Genomic DNA, 25,646 nt, shown 5'->3' on the forward strand with positions numbered 1-25,646 from the left:
TCCAGAGCCTCTCCTACCCCTGCCATCCCAAACTGGGAGAATTTGTAAGGAGACCAAGGACTCGGAATGACAGCACGCATGGGCTTCATCCATCCCCTGCCTCCAGGCAAGGTAGCCGCTGAAACCTTTCCCCAAAGGGCTCCACGAATACGTTGAGAAATGCAGCCCCTTTATTCAGTCCCTGGAGATCCCCGGGGCGCATCCCAGAGAAAGCCCCGCAGTAACGAAAGCTGCTTGCGTTTAACCCAGAAATCCCCAGTGGACCTCAGAACGGTTTGTTGTTTTCTTTCCCTCAAGCCCCCTAACATCCAGTAGAATACATTTCAGGGAATTCTACCTCAAAATCTCCAGGATAAGCAAATGTTTTTTTCTTTTTAAAATAAGAAATGTCACCATCTCCCTTAGGAGTCTATCTTATAGCCTGTAATTACTCCTAGGAGGATAACCTCACCACTCCCTCCTTATATATCCAACACACCCAACCAAACGATCAGAATCTCCTCGATACCACACTGGATCTGACCAAGGAGAAGGGCAGCCAGGCCCGGCGACCAGGACCCCACAGAGGGCCCTTGAGGGCTAGAAACCAACGCCTCCTCTTCTGGGCAGCGGAAGGGCTTGGCCGGCTGGTCTCAGCCTCTGTGCCCCTCTGGTCCCGTGATGAATGCGGCAGCGCTATTCACGCACGGACTTCAGCCCAGAGCCCGCCTAGCCCTCCGCATGCCCTCCACGCTGTGTTTCCTGCCACGGGGTTTGCCCCAGGCCACTGCCTGCAGCGACTTCCCGAGAGGAGCCGTGCAGAGCTCTGAGGCGGTGATGGAACCAGGTGCCCAAACACGGGGACGCTCGGCTGGGACTCTGGAAGGAGGGGAAAGGGGTGGGGAAGGAAAGCTGCCATGGATTAGGTGGCTTTCGATGCCTGGCCTTGCTGGGTGCCCTGCTCTCCTGTCTCCTGTGACCCTCAGCCTGTTTACAGAAGAGGAACTGGCTCAGAGAGGCTGGGACAGCTGCTCAGGGTCACACAGCCGGGGTGCAGCTCACCAGGGTCTGTTTAAGGTGATACACGAGGACCTTCTTAGCCAGGCAGGTGTGCCCAACTTTTTGGCAGGAGTCCTGACCTTTATAGGATTTCTTGGGGGCCAGAGTCGGGGGAGGGGCTCGTCCTCTTCCTAATTCCCTTGAATGTACCCGGCATTCACGACGCTGGGGAGTCACAGGAAGGTGCTTGGGGAGGTGGCTGCCCCGAGTCCCCAGGAAGAATATCGGGCTCCCTGGAGCGCCTCACAGGCCCAGGAGCCCCGCGTGAGAGGCAGCCCCACAAGCAGAAAGCACGCTTTAGGCCAGACTCTCCTAGACTGGATCCCGGCTCTGCTTTCACTGGCAGAGGCGCTAATTCTACAGACCTCAGTTTCCTCACCTGCAGAATGGGGGCAGTGACACTTCAGAGGTTATTGTAAAGATAAGAGGAACCTACGTGGGTCACCTGGCACCTAATAGGAACTGAATCACTGGCAGCCGGTATTGCCAGCACGGCTGGGGCGGCCCTGGAAAGAGCCCCTGAAGCTCTAAGATCCCGGGATGTGGCTCTGACAGGCCTGAGTCCACAGATGCCACCCCCGACACTGCAACTGGACACAGCACCAACGCCCGCGTCCAGCGGCTCCCCAGAGCCACGTCTGTCCTAGTAGACGTCCGGAGGGAAAATTCTGTACATGAGGGCCTGACCCTTTTCTCAAGTCTTTGAAGGACTAGGGTAACACCATTCTCTAAATAAGGTGAATGTATTCACTGTGCGTCCTACCGCCTACCTGCGGATTCACCCGCCAAACCTCTCCTGAGCCCCTTCCGGAACCCCATGGAGGGCGGGGTTCAGCAGAGGACCACCCAGACTGCTGTGCCCAGGTGGGTGGGCAAGGCAGCACTGCACCTCACACTTCCGCTCTGAGTGCACTCACTACAGCCCTGGGAGGTCATCGTCCCCATGTTCCAGACGAGGAGATGGGGGCACAGAGAGGTTAAGCAACGTGCCCAAGGTCACACAGCTGGTACAGGGCAGAGCTGGGATTCATACCCAGGCACTGGGGCTCCTGAGTAAGTGAGAGTTAGGAGCCAAAGGCGGTGAGGAGAACGTGAAGACAGCAGCGTGATATTCTCCGTGTCAGGCACTCGTCTCAGTGACACCTGTGCGTGCACACGCTCACACACGCATGCACAGTCACTGAGTCCTCACTACAAGGTAGGGACCACCATCACCCTTGTTTTACAGATAGGAAAGCTGAGGCACAGAGAGGTAAAGGAACTTTCCCAGGGTCACACAGCGGATGAATTTTGAACTTGGCATTCGAGGCAAATTGGTGTACACCTTGGGACTGGCCAGGCATCCTCGTCCTGTCCAGGAACGAGTCTTTCTTAACAGCCCAAGAGAATGAATAAACCTGAGACTCGGAAGAAAGTCTGCGCCCGACGGCGTTCCTACAGCCTCACCCCCCCACCCTTGCCCCCTGATGTCAGTTACACCTCAAGGGGGAGGAAGGGGCTACAACTTAGGTGCCAGGACATCTGAACTCTTGGCCCAAAGCCACCAATAAGTGCTAATGTGACTCGGTGGACAAGCCTTACCCAGAAAAACGGCCTCTCACCGGACTTCAGAGAGGGTGTGTGTAGGAAGAGCTCAAAGGGGTCCAAAGCCTCGTGGGAGTGGCGCTGGGGGCGCAGGACGGGGGCTGGGGAAGGGAAGGCAAAGGCGGGACCCTGATCAAAGTGTCCACGGGAGCCCAGCATCCAGCCCACCTCCTGGCCAGAAGGATGCACACTGCTGTCGAGTGCACCTCCGGTGAGGCCCTTCCGGTCACTGCCTGCACACGCATGCCCTCCAGGGCAGTTCTGAGCCCTTGGGATTAGTCAGTGCTAACTTCAAGGGAAAAAAAGAGGAAGGGAAATCATCCCATGGGCGCTGAGAAGGCACCAGCAGCCTAGACCAGGTGATTCTGCGGAGGACAGCGGCTCTGACGGGAAATGGGGCTGTGCCTGAGGCTCCCTTGGTGATGACCGGTCCCCTGGGGTGGGGTTCACGGGCGGAGGGGGCAGTGCGGAAGCCTCCGCCCCCTGCCGCGACCCTGCTGGGCCATCAGCGTGGCCATCTCCCCACCACCCCCGGGCCTGCTGCCAGCTGTAGCACCGACATCAGACAGAGAACCGTGCTTGGGGCCCCAGTCACCGCTGACTCAGGGATGGAGGAAAGGGGCTCCCTTCGCCACAAAAGGGAGCCTCCCTTCTAGGTGACTCGCGGGGGGAAAAAACCCTGGGGCCACAGAATAAACGTTTGAGGTTTCCCGAGGCCCCTCCCGACCATCGATTTGGGGCGTTTATAGGTGGGAAGTGACCCTGGCTCCGGGGCTCCCGGAACGCAGTGATACCTCGGTCTGCAGGAGGGGGGAAGCTAACTCTCACTGCTCACACACAGGCCTCGTTGGGTCGTCAGCGCGCCCTACAAGGAAGGGGTCTTCAGCCCCGTGTCACAGGGAGGAAGTGGCTGGCAGGGCCGGGGCAGGCGCCAGGTGGGCCCCCAGGTCCCTCTCCTGTGCGTGCGGGATGCCCAGGACCTTCCCGGCTGTCTCATTCGTGCAGTTCCCACGTTTTAGAGAGAATCGGAGCTCTCTGCATCTTGTGGAAAACGTGGCTTACGACAGGGGCTCTGGGTCCACTTCCCAGCCGGGACCTTGAGCAAGCCCATCTGTCCTCAGCGGGGCAGGGGACGATCAGCACGGTCCTGGGGGAGAGCCCACCGGAAAGCATCCTCGCCAGCACCTGCCTGGCTCCCGGCGGCGGCCCCGACCTCACAGCCGCTCTGGACGTGCACATCGCCACGCTCATCTCCAGAAGCATGGCTCTGACCGCGTGGCTCCCAGGGACAGTCCATCGCTCCCTGGACCTGCACCCCTCGCTGGGCGCTGAGGGGCCTCAGCTCTCTGCGCCCCCAGCCCAGTCCTCAGAACCACCCGCCTTTCCTCTGGCGTCTCCCCTCCCCGCCTGGGGCTGCTCCCCGCCTGGGGCGCCAGCCCCACTTCCCAATGCTCATCCACGTCCTGCACCTCCTTCCAGAACAGTCTGGGTCTCTTCTTGTCCACAGTACTCCCCGGCCTCTCCTGTTTGGTTCTTCCTCTTTCTCCCCCGAATGCTCAGTCCTGTGCATTTGGGAATGCTCTACCGGGGGCCCCCGGCCTGCTGTTCCCCCACCACCACCTCAGAAGAAGGGCAGGCCCGTGCCTCCTGCATCCCAGCCTGAGGCAGGGTGGGCCCTGCTCCCGGCACCCAGGGGGTGCCCACGCGTGTGGTCACCTGCGAGTATCCCAGGCTGATCGGAGAGTGTCACCGTGAAGCAGGTGCTCTCACGGGCCACATCTGGTATCTAAGGTCTGCGTGGAGCATCTCTGCAGAGGTTGTGGGCCTGAAAATGTGTAACTTTTCTATCTAGATGCTTCCTTTGGGAGTGGGGTAAAAAGCACAGGCCCTAAATGGGGGAAACATGGAGTCTTAACAGGAACAGACCTCGGCTGACCTGACAAGGAGGCAGGGCACCCTTCCCTGGGCACCTGCCAGGTGCTCGCAGCTATTTAATCCCCTCGAGATGACTTTTCATCCCCCATTTTGCAGATGGGGAAACCAAGGCTTGGAGAGTTTAAGTGAGCTCATGTTTCCATAAATGGCAGGACAGAAAAAACAACAAAAATATTTCCCCAGCCCTCGCCCTGTGCTGGGCACTAGCGTGACCTCTTGGCCTATGCGACCCTCACAATGGTGTGACGAGGCAGGTACCATGTAACAGGTGGGGGGGGAGACCAGCCAAGCCGGCGGCCTGTGGTCACACAGCTGCTAAGGGACGGGGCTGGGATCTGACCCTGGCGGCCCGCTCCAGAGGCAGTGCCCCGAACCGCTGCCCTGCACACCCAGGCCTGCTTCCACGCCAGACACGGGACAGGCTCTCCCCTGCCCTCACCCCTCACATTCAATTCCTCTCCAGGACGCCCCCCCCGAGCTGATCCCCGACCAGAAAATCCACACTTTAGTCTCTGGATACTGGCAGGCGGCAGGCATCCAGCCCAACCCAGAAAGACGCCCCGCTGGTGGCGATGCCCTGGGCAGCTCGGCTAACCTCCCCTGCTCCCCGCGGAGGTGGGTGCGGGCCCCCACCAGCAGGTGGCCGGCTGCTTTCTCTCCCAGGGCAGGGGACCGAGCCCTGCCTAGCTGTGCTCCAGGCCGGCAGAGCCATCACGATGCCCGTTACCTCTGAGGCCGCTCCTCGCACAGCGTGGCTCCGCTCCGGGCCGGTGACCGGGGCCTCCCGGAGGACCAGCCAGGGTCCCGCCGTCGCCCGTGGCGTCCTCGGCCGCCTCTGGCCGGCTTCCCGCCCCGGCACAGGAACCAGGTACACGTTACCTGATTAAGCTTCAAACGGTGACACACCCAGAAGGGGAGGGGGAAGGGCGGGGTGGGGGCACCTGGGATCTGGGATCAGCTCCGAGGAGGAGAGAGGGCCACCCTAGGCTCCGCTGATTGGCTCCTGAGTCCCCCAGCAAGACTCACAAAGCTCGGGGCCGGAGCCCAGGGCCGGTGGAGATGCTGTCCTCCAGGGCTGCCCGGCCCAGGGCCAAGGGAGGGCTGGCACACCCAGCCCGGGGGCGGGAAGCTCCAGAGCCTCTAAGACAGGCGTCTGTGCAGCAGGAGGGCGCTCGGGCAGTGCACGGGGTCCGCAGTGAGAAATCCCAACGGTTGGGGGAAGACTGCCCCGTCTCCAGACTGGCTTTGATGATACCATTTTGGGTGCTGGGTGATCACTGCGCACCCCTGGGGCTGAACCGGGAGCTAGGATGCCAGCCTCTGCGGGGACGCGGCTCCAGGACCACCTGGCAGCTGAGCCAGAGGGGCCCTTGGAGCTCACCCAGGCCACCCTCCTCGGTGGTCAGCGGACGCAGCTGGCACCCCGAGCGGGCAGGGCTGGCCCAGGACACACAGCCGGCTGGTGTGGCCTGTGGAGCGACAGCCCGGCTCTGTCTGGCAAAGCCTGCTGACCTGGGGGAGTCAGCAGGAAGGGGGCAGCTGTGTCCTGGCCGCTGCCTCGTCACCCTGTCGCATGTCGAGTCCCGTGCGGCTTCCTCGCGGGCAGGAGAGTGGGGAGTGGGCTGAGGGGCCCCCAGCACCCCTTGAGCAGCAGTGGAGAGACGCCCCTGCCACGCAGACACAAACCACACCCAGCAGACACTTACACATCACCCCGTGAGGTGAGTTACTATTCCCGCTTTTCAGCTGAGGAAACAAAGACAGATTACCTTGCCCAAGGCCACGCCGCTGGAAGGCTCAGCGCTGGGCCTGGACTCAGGCAGCTTGGCCGGTGTCGCCATGCTTGGCTGCTACACGAGGAATCCTTTCTGGTAAAGTCCAGGGTCTCCAGCCCGGGGTCTGTTTGGAGGCTGGTCTGAGCCGCCCTGCACCATCGGGCCAGCAGAACCTTGTCAAGACCCCCTCTCAGTACTCTGTCACCCTGTTAGGCCAACGGGGGCACTGGAATCTCAAGTTGTCCACAGGTGTCAGAGCTGATGGTGGCCCAGAAGCCAACTGGCCTCACCAAACCAGCACCATCGGCACGCGGCTCCTTCCAAAATTTCTCCCCCAGTTCTGCCGTTTCTGCCATGTCTGAGGACCCCTTGTACTCGGTGTCTTCCTGATAGTTTTCCTTACGTGTACCCACTTCCCTCCTTTCACTTGCCCTTCACATGAACATTCACAAAATCATGCAGTTCACGTGCTGGTTACATTTTGATCCAATGCACAGTAAGATAATCACATAACTACTAGAAGAAAAAGCGCTCTTCTGGGCACCACCCGAAGTCGCCTTGCACACGTGGGCCGCCCTTGGGGAACCACGGGCTGGCTTCAGGTCTTCCCTCTCCATCTGGAGAAGCTGACGCTCGGACGGATTGTCTGCGCCCGGTCGCACGGCGACGGACAGCAGGGCCGGGGCAGGGCCAGGCTCCGGACGCCCGGAGGAGCCTTACCCTGCGTGTCCGCCCTGATGCAGGAGGCCGAAGAGGCCAGGGGCCTCGGGTCAGCCGGCCTCCGGCTGCTTGACCCACACCCGGGGCCAGGGGGCCACGGGACTCATTGCCCCCTGGGAAGTTCGGGGCAGAACTTCTACAAGGTGGGATCTGCCTGAGGGCTCCGGGTTTCTGATGTCAGCGCAGGAAGTCCCCCCGGCATCTACAGACCCTGGCTGGCGGCTGGGGGTTATGCTGTCACAGTGATGACGTGAGTCAGAAGACCCAGCACCCCGCAGGGCTGTTCTAAGCGCCTTAGACACAGTAACGACGTCTTCCTTACACCCCCCCGTGAGGTGCCTGCGGCCCTGGAGTGAGAGGCAGAGCTGGGGTCTGCACCTGGCTGCTGGCCCAGAGCTCACGCTCTTAACGCCCCACCCGCTTTACTGGATGGAGGACCAGCCTTCTGGGGCTTTGGTCCCTGCCCCTCGTCTCACGAGCACTTACTACAGGCCAGGCCCCGGGCCGCAGTATCATTACGGAAAAGGAGACTGCCTCGGACAGGAGGGATTGGAAGGCCTGAGCGGGCTCAGGAAGCCAGGTCCATCCCGCTTCCAGGCCCGGGCATCCCCCGGGCACTCCTGGCCCGTGGGAGTTGCGTGGCACGGAATGCAGGTGCCCAGGGATGGACAGAGAAGCCGGGCCCGGGCATCCCTCTTCCGGCCCTCAGCCACCTCTTCAAGCTCGGCCCCCGCTTCAGCATGCCCAGGGCAGAACTTGGGAGCGGAGGGACGCAGAGCCTCCTGGGCACCTATGGCTGGCACCCCCTCCACCCCCGGTGAGCGTGTGTCTGGGGGGCCGTCAACGCCCCTCCAAGGGTCTCAGAGTCCCCACCAGTAACTCCTGCCAATTTGTCTGGGGTTGATGATCAGAGGGGCTGGTGGACGATGGCCTCAGTAAAGCACTCAGGCCCTAAGGGAGCTCCCTGGTGGCCCAGTGGTTAGGATTCTGGGCTTTTGCTGCCGTGGCCCGGGTTCAATCCCTGGTTGGTGAACTGACATCCCGCAAGCTGCGAGGCGTGGCCAAAAACAAAATAACCCCTCTGGCCATAGGCCACGGGGAGCCCTGGAGAGTCTTGGAGTGAAGTGACGTGATCGGAGTAATGTGAGCTCCCCGGTGCTCCCCACGAGAACCCCAGGAGAAATAATGAACTGGGCGGTGGTTGTCGGGCAGAGGGGAGGAAACGGGTGCCCCAGCTGCCAGGACTTCGTGAGTGATCGGAAGTGGGACCTGCAGCCCAGGGAGACTCAAGTCTCCAACGAGCCCCTGGTTTCCGGCTTGAGCACCGTGGCGACGGGTGGTACCACCGACGCAGATAAAGGAACTAAAAGCAGCCGATTTCCAGGCAAGGATGCGTTTATTTTTGGACGTGCTGATTTTGACAGGCTCTGTGGGCCCCAGTGGGGAGGGTCCGGCTGAGAGCCAGGTAGATCTGGAGCTGGGGGGTCAGGTCTGGGCTAGAGTCGGAGATTCTAGAATTAACGTCAGGAAACCACCCGAGAGAAAAGCCTCGGAGAAAACTTCCACGTTAAACTGTACATTGAGCTGAGCGGTCTGAGCAGGGAGGCCCGGGAAGCCGCATATCTGGGGAGCAGGATCCAGTGTCGGCGCAGCATAAGGGCTGGGAGGGCCCGAGCCGAGGACACGCTCTGGGTCCAGCAGTTACACTCACCAGTACCTCCACCTGTGGAGGGCTCGGGGGAGGGACTGAGTGGGGACAGGGAAGGGACCCCCATAGCCAGAGCTGAGCGTGGAGCCCACAGATGGGCCTTTCAGGACGGGAGACTTGAGTGTGTTGATAGGCTGGACGGCACCGGGCAACAGGACGAGCTTGGAGGTGATGGCGGTCCCAGGGAGAGGGGACGGGTGGGTTGGCCTGGAACAGGAAGCAACCTCCAAGGTCAAAGCAGTCGAGATCAATAGGAAGGAAAATTGCAGGTGGGGTGAGGAAATTGTGAGATCACCCCCGACGGCCTTGCTTTTCCCCAAGCAGTGAGGCAAGATTTCCCACGTTAGGGAGAAGGGGACAGAAACGCAGGAAGCTTGCCTAGGGTTAATGCCAAATGCAGGGGCGGGGGCAGCGGGAGGGCGCTGGGAACGGGACAGGCTGGGCTGGAGACCCGTGGTTGGGGATTCGCAGGGTTAAGAATGATGCAAGGAAGCCAGAGAATGAAGGAGCTGGTCCGGGTTAGGGGTGGAGGGGGGAGCCCAGGAGCGGGACGGCCCCTCGCTCCCCGTTCCCCGCACGTGTTGCTTGACCAATTCCAAGGCTCGGTCCCCAGGGCCAAACCCAACAAGTTCTTCCCAGGTGGGAACAGACCCTTGCAGAACAGTGTGGCTGTTTGATGGGAGACAAACAGGACTTCTGAACACAACACAAGCACTTATTTCTCAGGTGAGGCGGGGAACAGCTCCTTCTGGCCTCTGCTGCGCTGGCCGCAGGGACCCTGCTCCGAGGTCACCGAGGCACACCGGGAGTAGTTGTCCGAAACCAGCGTGTGTGCGAAGTCAAAGCACATCGAGAGGCTAGTTACTGGCTGAGTCCTTAAGACACTGAAGAATCATTCCTAACCTTTTACGTTAATTTATTTTCACATACTGGGCTTATTTACAGATAACAACAGCTACCTGCTACAGACCAGATCCTTAAGACTACCCGACGGGTCAGATCACCTGCAGGACTCAACCAACACGCAGAGAAACAACAGCACTCGAGGTCTCCCCTGGGCAGGGTGGTTTAGAGGAGTACCTGGCAATCTGAGACACCAAGTCCTGGACTGGTGATTGATAAGCCGACACACCCATCTACCCACTGTTGGAAAGCATCCCCATCGTGGAAGAACTCGCGGCCCACCGAGGCCTCTGAAGCAGCGGGTGGCCTGCCCGGCACCAAGCGTACGCGGGGCAAACGAGGGCGGAGGTGCAGCCTCTGCGCGGCCACCTGCGGCCCACGTACCTCCCGCTAACCCGCCGCAAGCCTCACACTGGCCCAGGACCCGTCAACCTCGCCCCTCCACTGTGTCCCTTGCTCACTTCCAATGCCAACCCCAAGTCTCTGCTCCTCCGGAGCCCCGCCCGTGCCCTTCAGTACCTGTATATGGCTCTGAACTTGGGCACATCTTTGCAAACTGAAATGCCCACCCCACCAAGACCCTGGCTCAGGGCTCCACAAGGAGCCTTCTCGACACGTTGCCTTGGACAAACCCTGCGGGAAGAAATTCCATCAGACGCAGCTGGGCCGCCAAGCCCGTTTCTGCCTGGGTCCCGGACGCACCCCTGCCACACTTCCGGGACGGACGGATGGATGTGACTCAGCCCTGGCGGCCCCTGGAAGCTTCTCCTGGCAGCACCCTTCCCCTGGCTGCCCCCACCCCTGAGTACCTGCTGGTTTTCATTTGGGGAAACATACAGGCTTTTCAGTGAGCGCCACGTACTGTATTTGTAAGATACTGCCACCAGACACTGTTCAGAGTCTCAGGGGGCTCTCCCACAAAGGTGAAACACAAACTCAGGGTAGTTCCTAAGGGCCAGTTCACCCACTGCCCCCTGCAGGGAATGGAGCCTGAAAGGAGCAGCGACCCCGCCCAGGCCCCCCGTGGGCTCCGTCCGCCACAGCCACCTGGACTGTGCGGGCCCTGCCTCTCTGCCTGGACCCCTCAAGGACAATGCTCCTGTCCCCTCTCTGGGTCCACTTGTGAAACACTCGTAGTCCTTGAAGTCTCTTGAGATCCACAAAGTGAGACAAGACAATTTCAGGCGGCTTCCTCGATTTACAGGTAAGAGAAGGATGACACTCCTCTCCATGCACTGGTACAATGAAATTCAGGGACAAGTGTCAGTCTGTGGATAGGAGCCCAGGTGCTCAGAGCCACCACTCGGCCTCGGGGTCCTGTGGTCCCACCAACGGCTCAGCAATTGCAGACCGGGGCGGGAGGTGGGGGGGGCACTGCCTGGCTTCCGAAGTGGGAGCGGGGGCCAGGAGGCAGAGCGAGCAGGGTCCTTGGTTCTCCCTGCATTGATGGGAGAAGAGGAAGGGGGAGAGAAGCCGGAACAGCGTCCAGGTGTGCCCTGAGGACGACGGCCGCGCTGTGGCATCAGCCTTCCCAGCAGAGCCGTCCCGAGGGCTGGAGTGAGGCCGGGCCAGGGCCGAGGAGTCGGGCCGGGAGGAAGCCGGCCGTGCCTTCCTGTCCCACACTCAGCTCCTGATGACCGAGCTCCCAAGGTCTGGAGCCGGGAGGGTGGCGAGGAGGGAGCAAGGTGACAGGGTCGCTCCAGTCCCGAGGCCCCCAGCCCTCCCCCCCGAAGACCACCTGTGCAGGCAAACCGAGACCATGGGCCCAGTGCTCTTCCTAGATTATGCAGCTGAGCACATGTCAAAACAGAGAGAGAAGGAAAAACGCCCCGGGCTTTAAGGGGGAGACCCAGAGGGCAGCACTGAGTGGGGAGAGTGGCCAGCTCCGTGTGGCCTCCGGCCCTGCCCTGATCGTGGCCCGGCGGCACTGCTGCCTAGCTGAGCATCTTGTGCCGATCGAAGACTGTCTTCCGCTGTTCCTGCACCTGCAGCTTCCACCGCTGCTGCGCTCCCTCCACGCGCTCCAGGACTGTGTTCGCCCGGGGCCCGGAGAAGGTGGCAGCCGCCACAGAGCGCGCGTCCTGTTGCGGGAAGAAGAAGAGGCTTGGCACCGCGAGCCGGGCGGTCTCAAACGCCTGACATGGAAAACAGTGCCAGGAGAGCAACCCCAAAGGCCTCCCCGAGGGCCCATCCAGCACAGGGCGCCCGCGGCTGCGGGGTGGGCGGGGGCTGGGAAGCGGGGGCTCTGGTCAGGCCCAGCCGCGCCCCAGACTCACTCCTGACCCTCGAGAGGAGCGCGGAGGGTCAGCAGAGAGGACGCAATGACCCTGTCGTTCGAGGAGAGGCACCACGTGCCCCCACGGCTGGTAGCGGACTGCAGAACCCCTCGGCCCTGCCGGCCACGGCCAGGACAGCGGGGAGACCCCCAGGACCTGCTGGGCCGGGCCTGGGACCCCAGCTCACTCCCCAAAGGACAGTGTCTGCAGGGTGGAGCTGGGAGCTCGCCCTTCGTGCCCATTCCAGAGCCAGAGCCGCTCCGGCCGCCCTCCCCGCTCTGCCCCATCCCCCCGCCCCCCCACCCTCCCCCCCCGCCCCCCGCCCTCAGAACTGCCGCTGTCGTCAAAGGCAGCATCTCCCCCTAATTACCACTTCTCTGCCTCTGAAGCTCCAGAGCCCATGCATTTCCTGCAGGACCTGAACCTGATCTCTGGGGGGAACTGGAGCCAAGGGCCAGGCCCACAGCCCGGGGGATTTCCTCCCCAGCTCTCCCTTGCCTCTCATCTCGTGCCACACACCTCTTAAGGGATTAGCACACCTCTCTAAGCCCAGGGCCGCCCAGCAACTGCAACTCTGCTTCCAATGCCCCGAGCTGGCACAGCTTCTGTCGCCATGCAGCTGCCAGGCTGGGGAGGTAGGGGCGGGGGATGGGGGCGGCGGGCGGTGAGGCTGGCAGGTCGTCACTGCCGCCCAAAGCTCTGCCCAGGGTGAGTGAGAGACGGACGCTGCCCCCAGGGAGCCCTCGGCCCGGGAGCCCTCGGCCCGGGACCCCGAGGGAGCCCGCTCTGCCAGGCTGGACGAGGACCACGGCAGCACCTCAGGGGCAGGTGCCGGCGCATCAGACTCGAAGCCAGGACCCTGGGCTCTACAGCTGCCCCCTTCTCCCGGCCTCGGCCACTTAGCGGCTGTGTGTCCCCGACAAGCCACTTGATTTCCCCAAGCTTCAACTTCGTAAACCCGGTCTTCTCAGGCTTTTCTAAACACACACACAGACACACACACGCGCACACACAACACTCAGCATGACGCCCCCTGACGCCCTCTACCCTGCTCCATCTCAGTTTTCAGTGCTGGTCATGACTCAGGACCTCGTGGGTGGCACCCCACACCCTGACACACGGTTTATGCCCAGGAGCGGGGTACGGCAAGGTTACATACAGTAACACGTGTAACGTCCTCAGCACACTGCTGTCAAGCTGGAGCCCGCGGGGTGCTCAGTTTCCTTCCTCCCCAGCAGTTCACGGTGGGAAGATGACTGTGGCATCACACCCGGCTCTGCACCTGGGCTCTGACCTGGAGCACGACCCTGGCTGACGCCCTGTCCTCTGAACCTGCTTCCCACCCACGGATGGAGCCTGCAGGAGCGTCTTCTCGGGGACGGTGGGCGCACAGCGTTCAGCGGTGCCTGGCAGATCACAGGCGCTCAATTCACAGCAACTGTCAGTGTGAGACCCACTCCCGGAGCCCCCAGGCAGGAGGGGGGACCCGCCCTTGAAAGGTCACCGGTGTCGCTACTTTTCAGATCGTCCCTTCCCGGTTCAGGACCAGCCTCTGCGTGGCCGTCTAGGTGAGGGGGCACTGGAGACCCCCATGGGAGGCTGTCGGCCCCCCAGGACCGAGCTATCCCGGCTCCGGGGCTACAGGGGCTTCTCTCCCCGCCGGCCTGCCCACACTCTCGTCCTCCTGGGAGCCTGGGGGCAGGCCTGGCGGGGCGGAAAAGCGCCTCTCCTGTCCCATCGGGAGAGTGTCTGGAGGGAAAGCAGAGGGAGCCTAGAGCAGCGCGTGAAGGAACAGCTGGAATTCACCGCATTTCCACAGGACCACTTGTTTTTCCTTCATGTAAAGTCTTGGCAAACAGGTCCTAAGCCGGGAAAGCTGCGGCTGAGAGGCTCTGCGCTTCCACCGCTAATAGTCTGATTAACGGGTATTAGAGACGCCACGCCTGTCCTAGAAACGCTCAGAGCGGGGCCTGGTCCTCACCCGCTCTGCCACAGGAGAGATGCTACCACTTCCAACCCTCTTACCCCCCGAGCTGGGCCTCTGGGCAGCGAGGGCAGGAGGGGGAGCCCTGCCGACCAGGAGGGAGGCGCCTGCCACCGGGGCTGGACGGGCCTGAGGATGAGCGGCCCTGGGCGCCGGGCGCTCTCTGTGCTGCACCTGGATTATCCCCAGGCTCACGAGACCGGCTCATGGGCCACGGGACTCTCACCTGCGGCTCTGCCGCCCAAGGTCACACAGGATTGGGACCCGTGTCTCCCGAGCCCCACATTCAAGCCCTCTGGCCTGGCCTCCCTGCCCCCGGCCTCTGGCCCCGCCATCCCTCAGCCTTCCTGCCTGCAGCGAGGGCGGCCCTTCAGGTCAGGGCCCCACGGCATCACAGCAACCACGCTGAGACAGGAGCTCAGACTTGGAAAACTAACCAAAGGGTTAAACACCAGGACAGCGAGTGCAGAGCTGGGACTCCGGCCCAGGATCACAATCCCAATGCCACGCTGCTAACGGCTGGGCCACGAGGTCCTGACGGCCGTTCTAGAGACGTCCGCCAGCCCTGCCCTTCCTCGTCCCCCTTCCTGCTCTGGGCTCAGGGGGACGAGCGCCCTGTCCCTCTTGGGCTCCTCACCGCCCTGGGAAGGGAGGGTCCCCGGCTGCCATCACTCCTGCACACCCCTCTCTCCCGCACTCCCGCCCAGTGGGCTGTGGTCTCGGAGGACCCTGCAGAGCTGAGGCCCACAGACACCCACAGCCTTGTAGGAACCTTTCCTTCTCTCTCTTCAAAAGGGGCCAAACCTACACATCTAGCACAGCTCTGTTTGCCGTTTCTGCCCCAGCAAAAAGGCTGGCTTCCTCCTTTCAAAGGGCGTCTGAGCCGGGGGATTAGTCCTGATGCTGCTGGAATCAGGAAAGGCAGCGCCCCGCACCAGGGGCCCACCGGGCCGGCTGGCACCTTCAGAGGGAGCGGGGCTTTCATCTCCTCAGCGCGGTGGGCCAGGCCCCCTTCCTCTCTGTCCTCGAGCCCCAGGGCAGGAGCTCCCGGCTACAGGAATGGGGGGACGACCCAAAGGGCCCCCATGCTGGGATGCGATCGACCCCCCCGACTCCTGGGGTGTGGAGGGGAGCCTTCTCAAGGTCACTGGGTTGCACAGGCCTAGAGCCTGACTTTCTTCCGCTTGGGGTGAAAGCTAAGTCCCCCGCCCCGGGGGGGCCCCATCCCTCTGAAGGGAAATGCTCTTCAGAGCATTTCCAGAGATTCAGCTCAGCCAGGCAGGGCCTCCTCCCCTTGCCGGCCCCAGGCCCGGGCGCCACCGCGGTCTCCGCTCCACTCAGCTCCAGGGGCCCCAGCACTTAAGCGGCCCCGCCCCATCACGAAGAGCCCCGCTGCCAGGAAGCCTTCCCACACTAACACCCAGGAAAAGTCAGCCCCAGCTTCCCCCGCCCCTCCCGACAGCCTTCTATCCCGTATCCCTGACCGGGGGCTCTCCCCCTGAGGGCGGGCCCGAGGTCTGTGCATCTGTCTACACGGGCACCTGCAGGACCTGAGTACGTCAGGAGGAAGAGAAACAGGGACGGGGCGAGCCGGGGTGCCCAGGGCGGGGCCCATAAAGAGCCGTGCGGCTTGCCCTCCCTTCGGGCTCTGCAGCCAGGTGGCACGCATTCCGGGGAGGCCGCGGAGCCGTGTAATCATGGCCCATCTCTCAGCCGCTCCCCAGCCAGGGCTGCAATTACCGCACGCATCCCCTAATCACGGGGTACTCACCCGCGCCGCTCTGCCCCCAGCAGAGCCGCTGTTACTGCGCGTTAATAACCAGGTAGGCATGCGAGATTTCCTCCTGGGCAGAGAGACCACCCAACTGCCGGCCCCCCCATGCCCGCCTCCCAGCCCCAGCGCCACTGGCCGGGCGCGTGTCAGCAGGAGGCTGGGGGCACCCACCCCCGAGGGGCCATGGGGTCCAGGGACGGGCCAGGCCCCCTCCCTCCCTGGCCGTGTGCACGCCTGCCCCATGTGGCCGGCCGGGCAGCTTCACGCTGAGGTCTGAGCCCCAGCCCCTCTTCTTGGCGGGAACCTGCCCTTCCCAGCTCCACCCGCTACGTGAGATGCCCTCAAGGGCGACAGCCGGCCAGCGCTGCAGCCTAAGCCTGGTGCTCTAGTGACCACTCACCCTTCACCTCGCTCACCTGTGTCCCTGCAGGAAGAGTCCCTCTTACACGTGTTAACCTCCCGGCTGTGGTCCTTCCACCCAGGCTTTACGTAAACCAGGGTGAGGCCGAGCTCTCCGCACCTGCGCGCAGCTGGTCCCCAGGGCAGGAAGCGTCCTGAGCCCCACCTGCCCGCAGATGCCACCCTCTGGGGCACCCCTCCTCCCTCACTGCTGTCTCGGGCACACGTGGCGGCTGTGTAGGCCCGAGGGGGCGAGCTCGAGGGGCACAGGCCAGGAGCCCCTGACACCGTCACAGCTCTGCACGACACACACCACCTCTCACTCCCACAGAGCTGCCTGCGCCTCCTGTGTCCCACCCCGGGCTCCCCTGACTCTCCGGGTACACTCTCCAAGTCCACCGTCAGCCTGACACCAAGCTCTGAGCACCCACATGGGGCTGCCTGGCGGGCTCACTGGCCCTCTGCTAGGAATGCAGGGCGACAAGGAGGCTCCCCGACCCGTGCACTGAAGCTGTTGATGCCAATCAGGGAAAACTCAAGGCTGCCCCCGCTGAGGAGACACTGCGGTCCGGGTGACGCACAGGACACCACACGGGAGAGGAGCCACTGGAGCGCTGGGGGAGGGGAAGACCGCCCGCCGAGGCCCCAGGGACGCCGCGTTGGGCGGAGGGGCCGCTACCTCGTTCTCCTCCTCGTTGTGCAGCCGCTCAGTGTAGGCGTCCGGCTTTCGAATCAGAGGGTCCACCAGCATCAGGAAGGCCATGTAGAGCAGGAGGGCGCCCACCACCGACAGGTAGATGACGATGATGACCTGCGAGCGGAAGGGACCCAGCTTGCCCTGCGGGATGCCGCTCCCCTCCCTTGCAGTCTGTCTTCACTGGGCAGTGTGGCCCCGAGTGCTGCCTGCAGACAGGCCAGGAGACCGCGGGCGCGGAGAACGACCCACCCCACCTTTGCTGACTGTGCCCTCAGTGGTGGGACCCCACAAGAGCCACCAGTTCTCTGGCAGCACAAAGATGACAGATGAGGCGCCCCCAGGAGTGGAGAGCGGGGAGGGGAATCTGCCCGGCCAGACGGGGGCAGGGGGAGCGCCCGTCAGAGCGGGGAGAACCGAGCTCTGCTGAGGGCAGCACAGGGTGACGGGGTGGGAGCTTCAGTCCCAAGAGGGCGAGTCACCTTCAGGGGGCAGAGGGGACAGGCCGCGGCCACAGACACCCCCCCCCCCACCGTCAGTCACAGCAGGAGGTGAGGCTGGGGCAGAATTACAGGCCTGGAGAGCCTCCCAAGCTGCAGTCATTTTTGTTTTACAGGAAAAACAGAGTCAAGGAAGCTAATGAGATGTTTCCCAGTGTGGGTACTCCGGGCACCTTAGGCAGGACTCCCCAGGACACTGCCCTCCACGGTCAGTAACACACCACAGTTACTGGGGCCACAGTCCATCTCCAAATGTCCCCCAGGGGCTGACACTCACCTGATGCAGAGCCCCCCAGGCCACGCCATCACCCTCAGTCCCAAGAATATCAAGTGGTGGATGTGCCTGGAACCCAGATTTGCCGTGACTGCAACTCCTAAGCCTCTTCTGCTCCCCAACTGCCATCTGTCGCTGGCGACCCTAGCCCCGTGTCTACGCTGTGACGGGAGCCGAGCTTAGTCCACAGCCAAGTCCAGCTGGACCACACGCCTCCCTGACTGGGGCATCTTCAGCCAGGGTGAAGGATCAGAACTCTTGCCTGTACCCCAGGAAGGGGGGGGGGCTGAAGCTGGAGGGGGTTCTCTCTGGTCTCTTAGCAAGGACTACAGGGAAACTGGGGGATTAAGATGTATCTGATGAGGTCCCCACGTCAGGAAGTCCCTTCCAATCTAAGGTCTTGGGGACCTGGTCCCCCAAGCGTGGGGCCAGTGGATAAGCTCAGAGGTGAAGGGGTGATGATAGGGAGGGTGGACAGGCAACCGTCTCCACGTCAGAGGGGACAGGATGGGCACCATGGGCCAGGCAGGGAGGGCAGCGGTGAGGACCACTTCCCCTTCAAAAGAACCTCGAAAGGGAAGCCCGAGGGCAGGCTCAGGGCTGCTGCCAAATTCCTGGGGGTTCTTTCCTGATGCTATTTCCAGACCCTTCACCAGACACGCAGAAATAAGCTTAAGAGCTGGACCAGGAGAGGCTTCTGTTGGAAATCCGCAAGCACGGCCAGGCTCGCCCTGGTTGGGGTGTGGTGGTGCTGGGGGCTCGTCTGCCTGGAGGGGACCAGGGACCAGGCCTCTCCATGTCCTCACTGTGTGTTGGTGGCCACTCCACCACCTCCCCTGAATTCACTGATGCCCATGAGAATGGGGTTCAGGGGAAGCAAGGGGGGCATCTGATGGCCATCCTGCCAGGCCCGCAGCTCTGGAAGCTTAACTAGACTGCAGGCTCCGGAGGGCGGGCTACCTCCGCTCCATCATCCCTTACGGTGCCCGGGACACAGCAGGAGCCCCGGAAATGTCTACTGAACAAACGGAAGGCGAGAAGGGAGAGGAAGACGGGAAGCGTGGGGGAAGGGGTCTCAGCCCCCCTCCCAGGTACCCCCGCGAGTGTGATGGCGTCAGAGGGGAGAGCGGCCCCAAGCGGGGTGGGAAGGAGGTCCCTGGGTTGCGACCAGGCCAGCCTCGAGCCAGCCCCCCAGCCCCGAGCAACGCTGCAGAAGCAAACAGGACAGGACGGAGGGCGGGGCGGGGCCACGCAGGCCCCCCAGGAAGAGGGGGTGGGGCGGGGCCGCGCAGGGGCGGGGCGGGGCGGCCGCCGGGCACCTTGATGGTGGTGGTGCTGCGCTCCTCGTACTTGCACTCGCACAGCAGGCAGTAGGCCTCCACGTCGTGGCCGGGCACCGGCATGGGCTCCACCACGTGCAGGCAGTTGCTGCAACAGACAAAGGGCTGTGGGGGCAGCCGGGGGGCTCCCCAGGGAGGGGAGGGTCTCTGAGGGGTCAGGCTGGCGGAACCCCTTTCCCAACCCACAGCCTCTCGAGGCCCTGGCCCTCCGCGACTCACCGGGTGAGTGTCCCAGCGGCACAGACTCCACCCCCACCCCACCCCAGTCCCTCGGGTCCAGGGTCTGTCCCCGTGGCAGGCAGCGCCTCCGCCAGGCCTCCTCTGACCCACGGATCCACCACAAGCCAGTGACTGCCGTCTTCAACATCTCTGAACCCCACTTCCCTATCCCCTCCCACTGCTGTCTCTCAGCCGGGCCCTCCCACCAGGAGCCTGGTGCCCTGGGCCCGAGCTCCTCTGGGAGCTGCACCTCTGGGAGCTGCACCTCTGGGAGCTGCAGGGGTGGCGCCGGATGACCCTCCAGGCCCTTCCAGCTCTGGCCCGGGCTGTCCCAGGGGCCCTGAGGCTCAGGCGGGGTTTCTGGCAGAGGCGCCAACAGCGTGGGCTGGCATGTCCTCCACAAGCCTCTGCTCCCCCTAAAAGTCCGTATGTGGAGGGTGTGATTTGACCTGAACCTCTGATGACCCCACTTCCAGCGCTGGGCACATGGCTCCCTGCCGTAACTCAGCCCCTGCCCGGGGAGGGGCCGCCGCACAGGGCCAGGTCCACACCCAGCACTGGGGCATCACTCCTGGGGCCTCCCCTCTCCGGGGGCCTCTACCAGCCTCTGGGGGCCAGATTTCTCCCTGGGTCTGGAAGGTCACTCTGGTGCACCAGTGGGACGTGTGGGTTCCCCACAGGGATGTGTTCTCTCCCCAGAGAATCAGTGAAACCGTGACGTGTCCCTTTTTGGGGATCAGTGATAGCGCCGTAGGGGAGAGGGTTACCGGAGGGCAAGCTGGTTAAGTCTCCGCCTTCTGCAGGTGATGTGTGTAACTTCTCTGGGCCTCGGTGTCGTCATGGACACATGAGGACATGTGTGTGTTTATCAGTGTCCTTCAAAATGCGCTCCCTGGGGCACCCCAGGACCCTCTGTGCGGAGGGTGGGAGGGAGGGGCCACAGTCGCTCTGCTCAGCGGGGGCAGTCCTGACTTCTACACAATCTGTTTCCAAAACAGATTTGTTTGAAGCCTGTATTTTTAAAAGTGTGAGAGACACTGTACCAGCCAGCTCTGGGACTGTCTCTCTAGTGCACTCCTCGGGAGCTCCACCATCAGGGAGAAGGTGTCGGGGTTTCTGCCCCTCACAGGCACGAGGACCCCCAGCATGAGACGGCAGAGCGCCTGCAACACGGGAACGTGGCCTGTGCCGCTCAGACACCCTGGCTTCACACCCCTCCACCAGGGGAGGGCCCAGGTGTCCTCCTCGCAGTGGAGGGACCATGCGGAAGCGGCCTGAGGACACACCTGGTCTCCTCTGGCCCTGGCCTGAGGTCTAGGATCACAGGGTCAGGCCCCACCCCTCCCCTGCAGGGCTCCAGGCAGCCTGCGATGCCTCCCCTCCCTGACAGGCCAGGATCACTGGGTCCCAGAACCCTGGGGTGTATATCCCAGCCTCACGTTCCACCCACCAGCCTTCGTGGAACTGTTCCTCAGGCAGCCCCCCAATGCTGCCTTCCCAGGGGAAGGAGATAAGCCACAGCCTGAGAGGTCCAGGTAGGACGCCATCCTCCGTGGCATCCACGCTTGGCTTGGGGCCATACTCTGGCCCCAGTGCAGAGACAGTGCTGGTACAATGTGGGGGTGCCTGAGGGATGTAGCTGGTGTCGGGCTGAGACAATCTAGTCGTTTATTCCTGACGCTATTTGAACTGTAACCACAAGATACAAGGAGGTCACAGGGGCTTCCCCAGGGCTCCAGGTCCTGGGGCTTTGTAACTCTATCAGGACGGGCAAAGACAGAAGGAAACTGGGGCTTCCCTCTTGGGCTGTGGCGTAAGTCGGCCTCTTTGTGGCCTCTAGGAAGGCATAACAATATACATTACTAATACTATCAGCCGACATTCATACGGCCTCACCATGTGCTGGGAACTGTTCTAAGTGCTATACTTACTTGTACATGCATTGCACAAGTGTGCGCGAGCCCACACACACACACACACACACACACATACACACACATACACACACGCACACGTACACACGCACACGTACACACATACATACACACATACATACACACACATACACACACATACACACACACATACACACACATACACACACATACACATACACACACACACACACACACACTCTTATTTAATACTCAAAATACTGCCACCGCTTTACAGATGAAGAAGCTGAATACACTGGGGATTAAGTAACTTGTTTCACAATGAACAAGGAGCAAAGCTAGATTGAAAGGCAGGCAGGGTCGATCCAGAGTCCGCATCTAACCAGACGGGTTCTCAGAAAAATCACACACTCGGAGCTGGACAGGTTCAAAACCCCCAAATGCTGCTCTGGACCAACTGCTTCACAATCACTTATTTAACAATCACTTATTTAAGAAAAAGCTTCTGCCATGCCCCAACCCCCATATTCACTGAATCAAAATCTTGGGCGGGGGGTGGGGGGTGGTATCTAACATACAGCATGGTGACTATCGTCAACAATACATGTTAACAATTATGTACACTTGAAGCTGCTAAGAGAGTAGATCTTAAATGTTCTGCCACACCCACACCTGCATGGTTACCCTGTGAGGCGATGGAGGTGGTGTCTAACCTTGTTCCACAATAGATACATGTATCAAATCACGTAACCTTATACAACGCCACATGTCTGATTCATCGCAATAAAGCTGGGAAAAACAACAACAGAAAAGAACCCAAAAATCATGGCGGACGGGGTGCTGGGACTCTGTATTTTCTCGAAGCCCACCTGGTGATCCTGACACCTGACCAAGTAGAGGCAACGCGGACCTGGGCTCCCCCGTGTGGCGTAACCGCTCCACGGGGACCAGATGCAGGTATCACCGCACCTGCGCTCAGAGCCCTCCGGGATGAGGCGCCCCTGCTCCTCAAACGGCCTGCACAGGAAACGCCCCCCTCAACTCACACTTCAATCTGGTTCCCTGGAGCTCTCCTCGCTGGCCCCAGTCCTACACCCAAACCACACGGTGCGCCTCAGAGCACGCCAGCCCCTCTCCTGCCCTCTCAGCTGCGTGTGTCCCCAAGTCCTCTCCTTCTCAGACTATAATTCCTTAAACCGTTCTTTCCAGGACAGCATGTTGAAACTTGCCTTCAACAAGCTGATGTCCTTTCTCTGAATGATTTTTTGATTACTTCTCTCTTTCTTGAAGTGAGGCAGCCAGAAATGAATTCAAGACTCCAGGAGTATAATGTAAATTCTCTTTGGGCCTCAATCTCTGCAGCTCTAAAATGGGGACACAACCCATCCCACTGCCTTACAAGGTGGTTAGACACTGGCATCAAATGACGCGTGTAACAGAGCTTCGCCAAGCGCACGCAAGTAGGCGAAAGATCCCCCGGTATGTGGCTCTAATGTTTACCTCTCCCGGCTTCTCTGTTACCATTTTGCAGATATGAACAAACACCCACATCAAAGCAAATCAAAGGGCTTCCCTGGTAGCGCAGTGGTTGAGAGTCCGCCTGCCGATGCAGGGGACACGGGTTCGTGCCCCGGTGCGGGAAGATCCCACATGCCGTGGAGCGGCTGGGCCCGTAAGCCATGGCCGCTGAGCCTGCACGTCCGGAGCCTGTGCTCCGCAACGGGAGAGGCCACAACAGTGAGTCCCGCGTACCAGAAAAAAAAGCAAATCAAAATCCACTCCTCTGACCAGGAACCCCTCAGCTGGAATTAAAGACACGCGGACCCTATTTCTAATCGGTTGTGTGACCAGGGACAAAACATTCCTTTGTAAGGTTCTCCATAGAAATGGGAGAGCAAGCTTATCCTCCAGGGGTCCATGAACCCCACTCAACACCCACAACCTCAAGGGCCAGCCTGGGCAATGCCTTACCAGTCCTTCTGTGACACATTCTGGTTGTAAATGTGTCCACTGATGTTTCTATATGGTGGACAGATGCATTTGCACCGGATATCTTCAGAACTCTGCGAGAGAAAGCACATATCAGGTGCGCACGGCCCCTGGGTTCAAGTTCTAGCAAGACTCTCCACTTTCAGTTCCCTGTTCATATGGTTCCCTGACCATATGAACGCTTCTGACCTGCCCCCATGCCCAAGTTCAGCAGGAACGACCTCTGCAGGAAGAATGCTACATCACAGGGTCCTCGAGAAACTGTCTGGGCGCGAATGATACTCACAGGCTACCCAGGGCTGCCACTCCCAGGTAGGGGGCCTGGGGGAGGAGCAAGCAAGGTGGCAGTCCTCTGCTCTGGGCCTCACACCTGTGTGTGTACCCGGGTCCAGCAGTCTTGGCGGCTGGCCTCTTCCCCCAACCCCACCTCCAACTTCCTAGGTTAGGATCAGGGAAGGAGAAGACTGGCGTGAACCAGAAAAAGTGGACGCTTCCATGGAAACACTCAAGCAACCCCTCTGGAAGTTCTCCCTCCCTGGAATGGGTCAGAGAGACAACAACACAAAATTTGCATTCGAATTAGCATTCCCAGGAGGAAGTGGAAACAAACCGAGACTCAGTCCGATTCAAAGCCTCAGTGACCTTCATAATCTCGAATTCCAGAGACCTACCCAAACCCAGCTCCGGGCCATTACCCCTAAGGAATGGAAGTTACCTCGAGTCCCAGCTCGGGGGTGGGTCCCCTCCACCCAGAAACCTGCAATCTGTGCAGACTTCACACTCCTCACATTACGCCCACTCCTTGGGCTACTGGAAGCTCCGATTAGGGCAGTAGGCACCCAAGAGCAAAGCAAGAAGGTACTGAGAACTTAGACAACTTCCCCAAACACAGAACCCTGACCGGAATTCCACCTCCGGCGTGCCCGATCGAGACGCGTGCCCCGCAGACGCCCCCTCTCCCGGAGGCCTGCAGCCTAGGGCCGAGAGAACATGCACCGGCACGGCCCGAAGGGGAGTGAGGGGCCGGGCTGGAGCAGCAGCCCCCCCCGGGATGCCGGAGCGCAGGCAGGGTGGTCGTGCATGGGAGCTGCACCTTGTTGGCTTGGGCTGGGAGCACCAGCAGACTTCCGACCACGGCCACCAAACCCAGGAGCTTCATGCTTCTCAGACTTCCGGGGCCGGCAAGACCGCCCACCTGGAAGAGAAATACTGAGGCGGAGAAGGGGCGGGCGGCCACGCAGCACCCTCGGCCCCGGAGCGAACCGCCCTGCTCGGGCATGGTAAGCGGGTGGGAGCTGGGCCCGGGGTCCTGGGCCTTCCAAGCCTGGTCCGCGAAGGCGCTTCCCTCTCCCCCAGGCCTCGACTTCCACAGCCCACCTGGCGCGCCGGGCCGCGGGGCCTCCTGGGCGGGACCGCGGGCCTCGGGTCCGCCGGACAAGGCCGGCCAGCGACCCCCATCTCGCGTTCCTCCGCCCTCCCTCATCACCGCCCGCAGCTCCTCCCGCTCCGGCCGAGGAGAACCTGAGGCGCGAAGTCTGGGAGCCCCAACCCCACAGCCAGGCCGCGGGCCCCGTACCCCAAGGCCCTCGCGACCCCCGCGACCCCCGCAGCCCTACCCCAACGCACGCCTGCTAACCTGCGAACCCCGCCTTGGCAGCACAGGACCCGGCCGGCCCCGCCCCTCCAGCTTCTATTGGCTGCTGGGGATGTCGCCAAGGCAACAAGGCCCGCCTCCGCATGGGCGCCGAGGCTCCGCGCAAGGGAGAGGGAGGCATTTCTCAACCCTACCATACAGGAAAAGGGAGCGTCTGCAAGCGAACGAGAAGCTGGGAAGGTGTGGCCTCCTTGCGGCCGCAGAATTCCACCGCCGAGCTCCCTCCTCCCTGTATTCAAAATCCAGGGTTTCGGAGCGGGCCTAAGCTGTTCAGTCTTGCCGTTATATAGAGAAAGCACTTGATAAACAATAAGCTAGTAACAACAATAACGATAAAAGCAGATCCAAGGGCTCCGTCCTCATCCACAATTTGGAGATGTTATCTGAGTCGCATCTTTGCTGCAGAGGGCGGCCCCACCTCTCCTCCCCCTCCCCGGCAGGAGGAGGAACCGGGGCGGCGAGGGGCGGGCTGGGCCCGTGAAGGGTGCGCCCCGCAGCTCCCAGCCTGGTCCCCTGGTGCTGGTTCTGGACCCGGCAGATGGGGGCGGGATGTGCGGGGGGCGGGGGAGGTCCGGGCCGCTGAGGGGCAGGGGTGAGCTCGGTCCAGCTGCAAAGGAAAGAGAGAGGAGTCGTCCGAGTCTAGGGCACCGACCCTGGTGAAGACACCTGGGCTTTGGTCCCGCTCTGCCACTAAGCAGTGGTGTTACCTGGAAGACATCTCCCCTCTCCCGCCTCTGCTTCCTTGTGTGAAGGGAGTTGGTTGGATGCAAAGACCCTTCAGTCGATATTTTGGGATTCCGTTGTGGGGGGGGGGGGTACCGTGGATTGTGGTGGGCACTTCCTGTGGGGATCGTTGGGTCCCTCCTACTGATATGTGTCCCTCCCTGTACCCCCTCCGCCTGCAGAGTCCCTGCTTGCTGAATTGGGTAGATTTAAAATCCGCCAGCCGGAGGACCCACAGGAGGTACCACAGTGGCACACAGAG

General features: G+C 61.7%; 1 protein-coding gene across 5 annotated transcripts; it reads right to left on the reverse strand.

Annotated features, from left to right (window-relative positions):
- Positions 1-10,841: 10,841 nt before the first annotated feature.
- On the reverse strand, positions 10,842-24,978 carry TMEM9 (transmembrane protein 9). Of its 5 annotated transcripts, none has more exons than XM_027095949.1 (7): positions 24,644-24,978; positions 24,101-24,202; positions 22,990-23,081; positions 18,884-18,992; positions 17,568-17,633; positions 16,776-16,907; positions 10,842-11,744 (listed from the first exon to the last, which is right to left on the reverse strand). In XM_027095949.1, the coding sequence occupies exons 2-7, from the start codon at positions 24,164-24,166 to the stop codon at positions 11,598-11,600; spliced, it is 612 nt and encodes a 203-aa protein (XP_026951750.1). In that variant the 5' UTR covers positions 24,167-24,202; positions 24,644-24,978; the 3' UTR covers positions 10,842-11,597. The 5 variants fall into 5 exon arrangements, 4 of the variants coding, with proteins under 4 accessions (XP_026951750.1, XP_026951749.1, XP_026951747.1 ...); XM_027095948.1 differs by lacking the exon at positions 24,644-24,978 and adding an exon at positions 24,385-24,558; XM_027095946.1 differs by lacking the exon at positions 24,644-24,978 and having other exon boundaries at positions 24,101-24,578.
- Between the last annotated feature and the right edge of the window lie 668 nt (positions 24,979-25,646).

This window comes from Aethalodelphis obliquidens, unplaced genomic scaffold (genome assembly GCF_003676395.1).
Source record: "Aethalodelphis obliquidens isolate GAN/ISIS:26980383/991018 unplaced genomic scaffold, ASM367639v1 scaffold97, whole genome shotgun sequence".
Taxonomy (NCBI): domain Eukaryota; kingdom Metazoa; phylum Chordata; class Mammalia; order Artiodactyla; family Delphinidae; genus Aethalodelphis; species Aethalodelphis obliquidens.